The following is a 7,841-nucleotide window of genomic DNA, read 5'->3' as shown; positions in this document are numbered from 1 at the left end:
TATTTAGTCCTGTCTATTACCTGGTGATGGGAGCGGCTGGCGGGTCTCCATCATGGCGTCCTTGTACAGATCCTTGTGTCCTTCTAAATACTCCCACTCCTCCATGGAGAAATAGACAGCGACATCCTGACACCTTATAGGGACCTGACAACACAATATACAGTCATTACCCAGAAGCCTCCAGTGCTGTTGCTGTATAATGTCCCAGCATTCCCTGCAGTGTCACCTCTCCAGTCAGTAGCTCAATCATCTTGTTAGTGAGTTCTAGAATCTTCTGTACATTGATGTCCTTATGTATCAGGGGGTGAGGTGGGGGTCCCATTATTGGGCTCCGGGGTCTTCCCCACCCATCACACACAGGGGCCCGACAGCCATCACTAGAGCTCTTCTTCACTACTGTGTAATCCTGTATATGGAGAGACATTAATAAATATCACTGCAGACATTTCCAGAGTCCATCACCTCTCCAGTGACATCATCTGTTATTACCATAGATAAGAATGCAATGTGACATCATCAGAATCCCTCCGCTCTCCAGTGATATCATGTGTTATTACTAGAGATGAGCATTAGCCTATTCAATGTTCTCGTTACTCAAGCAGAGCCCCACGCGGTGCTCGAGAAAATTTCACCCTCTCCTCCCCAAGTTTTGCGCCTTTTTTAGCCAATAAACATGCAGGGAAGGCTTTGGCACCTCCTGCTATGACGTGCCAACCCTGTGCACGTCTGTAGCAGTGACAGGCTGGCCGGAACAGGTGACCGAGTATAAAAACTCAGGTCACCTGATGCTCGCCTCAGACGCAGGCTGGATGAGTTCAGGGACAGAGCTGCTGCTAATCAGGGAGAGTGATAGAGTAGGTTAGAGGTTGTGTTTAGGCAGGGATCCACTGTACAAAAACCCAACAGTCCTTTTTGGGACTACAAGTCCTCTTTTGTGCATCTGCAGTTTGGCTGGCTGGGAGCAGTAATGTGCACCAACCATTCACAAGCATCCCGGCTGTATACTGCATACTGTTACCGGTTTTATGCAGTATACTGCTTGTGGTGTACAGAGACTAGATAGGAATTAACAAAGCTCCTATCATTTTTCTTTTTCTTCATTTTTTGGGGGCTCAAAGCGTACGCTATATACCCATGTGTGTGCTGACAATGCACGCTATCTAACAACAGTATACACTGTTTAAAAATTGAAAAATTGGGCGGGGGAAGTAAACGCTACATACCCGTGTGTGGGTGCTGTCAATGCACACTATCTGTGTGAAACAGTGCTTGCTGCTGAGGGAGAAGTAGAACGCCGTGTACATACGCTCCTTAGCTTCATGTCACAGTTTGCAGGTCCGTGTGGTAGACCATTATTAAAGGCACAACAGTGCGAGCAGCTGATGACGTGGATAGCAGATAATGCGTCCACTAATTTATCCAACAGTCTTCCATGCAGTCCACTCACGCTAGCCAAGGGACTGGACCTCTGAATCCTCCAGCTGCTCCTCTTTCCTCCCAGCCTGGTCACTCCCGGCAAAGGAGAGATTCTGAACAGGCAGATTCCCAGGAACTGTTCTTGGGTCCCTTCCCTGAGTCGGAAAAAAACGTTATTGAGCCACCTGAGGAGTTGGTCATGACCAATGCCCAAAATTCGGACATTTCACAGTCTCAGGGTGATGAATGCGGGGACTTCCAAGTAGTGTCTCAGGAGGTATTTGTGGATCATGATGATGGAACACAGTTTTCTGTCAGTAAGGTGGTTGTTAGGTCATTAAGCATGAGGGATGAGCAGACTGAGGAGACAGAGGAATAGCTGGTGGATGATGAGGTGACTGATCAGACCTGGGTTGGTAAGCCTACTGAGGACAGTGCTTCTGAGGGTAAAGCAACTGCAGCACCAGAACAGGTTGGAAGAGGCAGTGAGGTAGCCAGAGGGAGAGGCAGGGCCAGAGCAACTAATCCCACTACTGTTGCCCACAGCACCTCCTCGCGGCAAGCTTCCATGCAGAGGGGTAGGTGTTCGAAGGTCTGGATGTTTTTTTCTGAGAGCGCGGACGACCGTTGAACAGTGGTGTGCAACCTGTTGTGAACCAAGATGAGCAAGGGAGCCACCACTACCACCCTGACCACCACCAACATGTGCAGGCATATGATTGCTAAGCACTCGATAAGGTGGAACGCACCGCCTGCAGGTCACACCTCTGCCTCTTCCCGCATCTCACATGCTGGCACTGAGATTCAATCCCTCTCCCAGGACCTAGGCACGAGCGTCTCCCGCCCTGCTTCCACCCCTTCGGCTGCACGGTCCTCCGCTGCCTCCACCAATGTGTCTCAGCGCAGCATTCAGCTGTCCATTACAGAAGCCTTAGAGCACAAGTGCAAGCGGAAATATTCGGCAATCCACCCGCATGCACAATCGCTAAATGTACAAATAAGCAAACTGCTGAGCCTGGAGGTGCTGCCATATAGGGTGGTCGAAAGTGAGGCTTTCCACAACCTCATGGCGGTGGCCACACCATGGTACTCAGTCCCCAGTCGCCACTATTTTTCCCGCTGTGCCATCCCTGCCGTAGACCAGCATATGTCACGGAATATCAACCATGCCCTCAACAATGCGGTTACTGGGAAAGTCGACTAACCACCGACATGTAGACAAGTGCTGGTGGGCAGGGACACCACATCTTCCTGACCGCACATTGGGTTAACCTAGTGGCGGCTGGGACAGAGTCTGAGCCTGGGTCCGCTCATGTGCTACCCACAGCGAGGATTACGGGTCCTACCTCGGTCATGGTTTCTCTTATTATGCCACCTACTCCAACCCCCCCTATCTCCTCTCAATTACCATCCGTGAGCATGTCACCTTCAATCGGTAGCTGAAGCACTCGAGGCGCTGCAGCACTGCTGTGGGGAAGCGTCAACAGGCCATGCTGAAACTCCTGAGCTTAGGTGACAAGAGGCACACTGCTCAAGATCTGTTACAGGGTTTGACGGAGCAGACAGATCTGTGACTTTTGCCGCTGAACCTCCAACCAGGCATGGTCGTATGTGACAATGGGCGTAACCTGGTGGCGGCTCTGCAGCTTGGCAGACTAACACAGTGCCATGCCTGGCCTACATGTTCAATCTAGTGGTTCAGCGCTTTCTTAAAAACTACCCCAATTTGTCTGAGCTGCTCAGCAAGGTGCATCGCATGTGCGCACATTTCAGAAAGTCCATCACAGATGCTGCCACCCTCAGGACACTTCAACAGCGCTTCCAGATGCCAGTTCACCGACTGTTGTGGATGTGCCCAAGCACTTGAATTCAACATTGCACGTTAACCTGGGTTTTCGAGCAGCATAGAGCCATTGTCGAATACCAGCTGCAACATGCCCATCGGAGTGCTAGTCAGCCTCCGCACTTCTTCACAGGGGAGTGGGCATGGATGTCTGACATCTGTCAGGTGTTAGGAAACTTTGAGGAGTCAAGCAAATGGTGAGCGGTGATGCAGCCATTATCAGCGTAACCATCCCGCTGCTTTGCCTGCTGAGAAGGTCACTGCTAAGCATTAAGGCCGACACATTGCGGATAGAACAGGAGATGGGGGATGACAATACATCGCTTGATAGCCAGACCACCCTCACGTCTGTTTCTCAGCGTGTATTGGAGGAGGAGGGGGAAGAGACCACTGCCCACACTGCAGAGGGTACCCATGCTACTTCCCTCACATCGGTTTAGCGTGTACAGGCTGAAGAGGAGGAGGAGGCTGAGAGTCATCCTCCTAGTGAGGACAGCGATGTGTTGCGTACTGGGACTCCAGTACACATGGCTGACTTCATGTTAAGCTGTCTTTCCCGTGACCCTCACCTTAGACACACTCTGGCCAACACAGATTACAGGGTGTTCACCCTTCTTGACCCACGGTATAAGGGGAAATTTTCCACCCTCATTCCCAAAGAGGAAAGGAGTACGAGAGTGATGCAATACCACAAGGCCCTGGTGGAAAAGCTGATACTATACTTCCCATCTGACAACGTTAGTGGTAGAGGACGAAGTTCAGTGGGCCAACTAGCAGAGGAGACAGGAACAGGCAGCATGTCCAGTGCAGGCAGGGGAACACTCTCCAAGGCCTTTTCCAGTTTTATGGCTTCCCAGCAGAATGTGTCACCACTTCCCAGTCTAGGCTGAGTAGGCGGGAACAGTGTTAAAAAGATGGTGAGGGAGTACATAGCCGACTGTACCAATATCCTCCGTGATGCCTCTGATCCATACAACTATTGGGTGTCAAAGCTGGACATGTGGCATGAACTTGCGCTGTACGCCTTGGAGGTGCTGGCCTGCCCTGCCACTAGCGTCTTATCGGAGAGGGTGTTTAGTGCTGCTGGGGGGGATTATCACAAATAAGCGTACACGCCTTTCAACTGACTGCGCCGACAGGCTTACACTTATTAAGATGAACAAAGGCTGGATTTCCCCAGACTTCTCTTCTTCACCGGTGGAAAGCAGCTTAACATAAAGATTCTTTAGGCTGGTACAGGAGAACCATGCACCCTCTATCACCCCAAAAAAGGGAGAAGTAGCTTGGCCTATCCTTCTCTGATCTTCCTCCTCCTCCTCCTCCTCCTCCTCCTCCTCCTCCTCCTCCTAATCCAGCATGTCAGCACGCTGAACAGCCAATTCTTCAGAGGGACAAAAGGCTCTGTAAAAACTAATTTTTTCGGAGGGCTGCCTCCAGGCTCTGTTAGCAGATTAGCCAAGTAAGAGCGCCATGTTAAAAAAAAATTTCAGGGGTTCACATGCACTCTGGGTAAACAAATTTTTCAGGGGTACACCTATACTCTTGGTGCACAAATTTTTAAGGGGTTCGCCTATACTCTTAGTAAACAAATTTTTCCGGGGTTCACCTATACTCTTGGTAAAGTAATTGTTTCTTGGGTTAACCTATATTCTTGGTCAACAAAGTCGTCAGGGGTTCACCTATAGTTTTGGTACACAAATGTTTCAAGGGTTCGCCTTTACTCTTGGTACACAAATCTTTCAAGGGTTCGCCTATACTCTAGGTAAAAAAATGTTTCGTTGTGGAAGATAGAAGTAGCTTGGTCTATCCTTCTTTGATCTTCCTCCTCCTCCTTCTCCTAAAACAGCATGTCAGAATGCTGAACAGCCAATTCTTCAGAGGGCCCCATAGGCTCTTTAAAAACATTTTTTTTTACCAGGGCTGCCTCCAGCCTCTGTCAAAACAATTTTTTTCAGAAGGGCAGCCTCCAGGTTCTCGCCACCAATTTTGAAGAGGTTCACCACTACAGTTCAGCAAACGTGCTGGTTCCAGCATCATATGCCCATAGAGTCCACAAATGTATCCCAGCGCAGTGTCCAGCTATCTGACACCTAGACAGAATGAATTGTCCTACTTTGGCCACTAAAATTTCTTCATGTGTTCCACTGTCCTTGTAGCGATCAAAGGAAGCGTAACTAATTTCATGAGACATTGACAGTTTCACTGTATACCTGTGGAGGCAACGTTTGTGACACCTCCTGCTTAAAACAGTTCTTTTGTTGTAGAATGTGTTGTTGAATTGGGGAGATGTATTGGCATGTGAATCTCCTTTATGGCCGCAATATTGTCACAGAGGTGGCACGGGATTGGAATTCTGATCATACGTTAATTTATGAGCAATTCTCATCAGCATTGTGCGCTATCGCCCACAAATTCAAAGAGGGTCGCTGCCTGGCCCTGCCAACCCTCTGCAGTGTGTGTCTCCTGTTCCTCCTCATCCAAGACGCACTTATAAATAGACATGAGTGTGGTGTTGCTGCGCTGGGAAAAATTTCAGTACGCTGTCCAATCCCCCTGAGGGGATTGGACAGCAATGCCAGCATGTAACACAGGAGAAGAGGCAGTGGTTTCCTCCGCAGGTGTTGATTGGCCTTCGTTGCACCTAGTGCTGTGCTTAGCTAAGATGTGCCAGCGCGTGTGCCATACTGATTATGGTCTGGCCCAACCAAATTGTTAGGGCGGGGGGGGGGGGGGGGGGGGGTGACCATAAGGCTCTTGTCCACAATTTGGCTTAATAGTGCGACCTGGGAGCCTCAGATGCATCCATATATGCTGCTCCTGCTGTTCCCTATAGTTTTTTGTGGTGTTTCCATCACTTTCTAATGTTTTCAGGTGATTAACACATCCTCCCCTATGCGGAGCATGGGTCAGCTTGAAAAATGTTTGAGTCTCTCATAGACTTCAATGGGGTTCGTTACTCAAAACGAGCTCTCAAGCATTCCAAAAAGGTCGACTCGAGCAACAAACACCCGAGCATTGTGGTGCTCGCTCATCTCTAGTTATTACCATAGATAAGAATGATGTAATGTGACATCATCAGAGTCTCTCCCCTCTCCAATGACATCATCTGCTATTACCATAGATAACAATGATGTAATGTGACATCATCAGAATCTCTCCCCTCTCCAGTGACATCATCTGTTATTACCATAGATAAGTATGATGTAATGTGACATCATCAGAATCTCTCCCCTCTCCAGTGACATCACCTGTTATTACCATAGATAAGAATGATGCGATGTGACATCATCAGAATCTCTCACCTCCCCAGTAAGCTGGAAGAATATCTCTAGCGTGAGATTTAATACACTTTCTGCCATCTTGTTTTTATCGTTCTCCATCTTTGATGAATCAATCGTGTAGGTACCTGAATGAAAAAAATATGAAACAATGTAAAAAAACGCAGAGATTAATAAGAGCTCTGCTACATGTATTGGCCAAGGAAGATATTCCTCAACCATCAATTGCAAAGTGATTGAGGAGATGGTATGTGGGATGCTGTGACACTCAAAATGATGATTAATCGAAGAATCTCCCCTACAGACAAGATAAAGGGTTGCCTAAATCAAGTGTAGGAGGGACTACGGTAACTGAGAGTGCTTGACTATCCCACATCACTTTAAAGGATTCTAGATTTTTTGGAAAACCATTTCTTTGGCCAATAAGTTGATTGATCGTTCCCCCTTAAACTTAAGAACAAAGGACTGCCCTGTAAAAATACAGAGGGGGCCTATCCGCAGTGCTATGGTTGGGTAATAGCACCTCATTAGTGGTTCTTAATTCTGGTTCCAGTGCTATGGTTGGGTAATAGCACCTCATGAATGGTTCTTAATTTTGGTTCCTGATGTCAACATTTCATCAGGAACCTTAAAGTAGTGATGTCAATGTAAGATCACGATATTGACAGCTCAAAACTAGGGGGATAGAGCTAAGGTGACTTTTAGTATTTACATATGAGCTAATAAGAGCAATCACCAGGAGTTGATAGGTTAACTGGAGGCTTATAACTGACCCCACCAGAACTGAATAAACTTGGGTTAGCAGTGGCTGGGGAACCTGTATCTGACACAATCTAGGCACGTAGCCCCAGAGCAGCACAGGTCCCACAGGTTCCTCAGCCAATACATCTAGCAGAGCTCTTATCAATCTCTGCCTTGATACTGACAGTTCCAATTAGGAATATCGACTCTCTCATAGCCGTGACAGACATAGCTCTTAATCTAAGAGCAATCTATTTCATACATCTAGACTAATAATACTTGAAATCTGTTTAAGATCCTTGGAGTCACTTGGCTTCAAAGAATCAGTGGGCTATGAGAGATTCTATGAGTGTGATATATGGGACTTTGTTTGTGTAGGCCCGATTTTAAATAGTATTAATAAAGTATTACTCTATTACTGTGATGGGCTGTAGATTTCATTGACATAGACAGTTTCTGCCTCGGTGAAAAAATGCGCCATCCACAGGATGTAAGCTAACGCCCTGCAGCATCAAAGAGGTTGTCCCGCGATAGCAAGTGGGGTTATACACTTCTGCATGGCC

General features: G+C 47.8%; 1 protein-coding gene across 1 annotated transcript in view; it reads right to left on the bottom strand.

Annotated features, from left to right (window-relative positions):
- The window catches only part of LOC136629122 (zinc finger protein 135-like), a 489,576-nt gene that overhangs the window by 401,478 nt on the left and 80,257 nt on the right, over positions 1 to 7,841 (bottom strand). The window contains exon 7 of the mRNA XM_066605258.1: positions 21 to 144. Within this exon, the coding sequence (XP_066461355.1) occupies positions 21 to 144 (124 nt within the window). The remainder of the gene's footprint in view (positions 1 to 20; positions 145 to 7,841) is intronic.

This window comes from Eleutherodactylus coqui, chromosome 5, assembly GCF_035609145.1.
Source record: "Eleutherodactylus coqui strain aEleCoq1 chromosome 5, aEleCoq1.hap1, whole genome shotgun sequence".
NCBI classification, from domain to species: domain Eukaryota; kingdom Metazoa; phylum Chordata; class Amphibia; order Anura; family Eleutherodactylidae; genus Eleutherodactylus; species Eleutherodactylus coqui.
The sequence above is the reverse complement of the archived record's forward strand: the minus strand, read 5'-3'. Positions and strand labels throughout refer to the sequence as shown.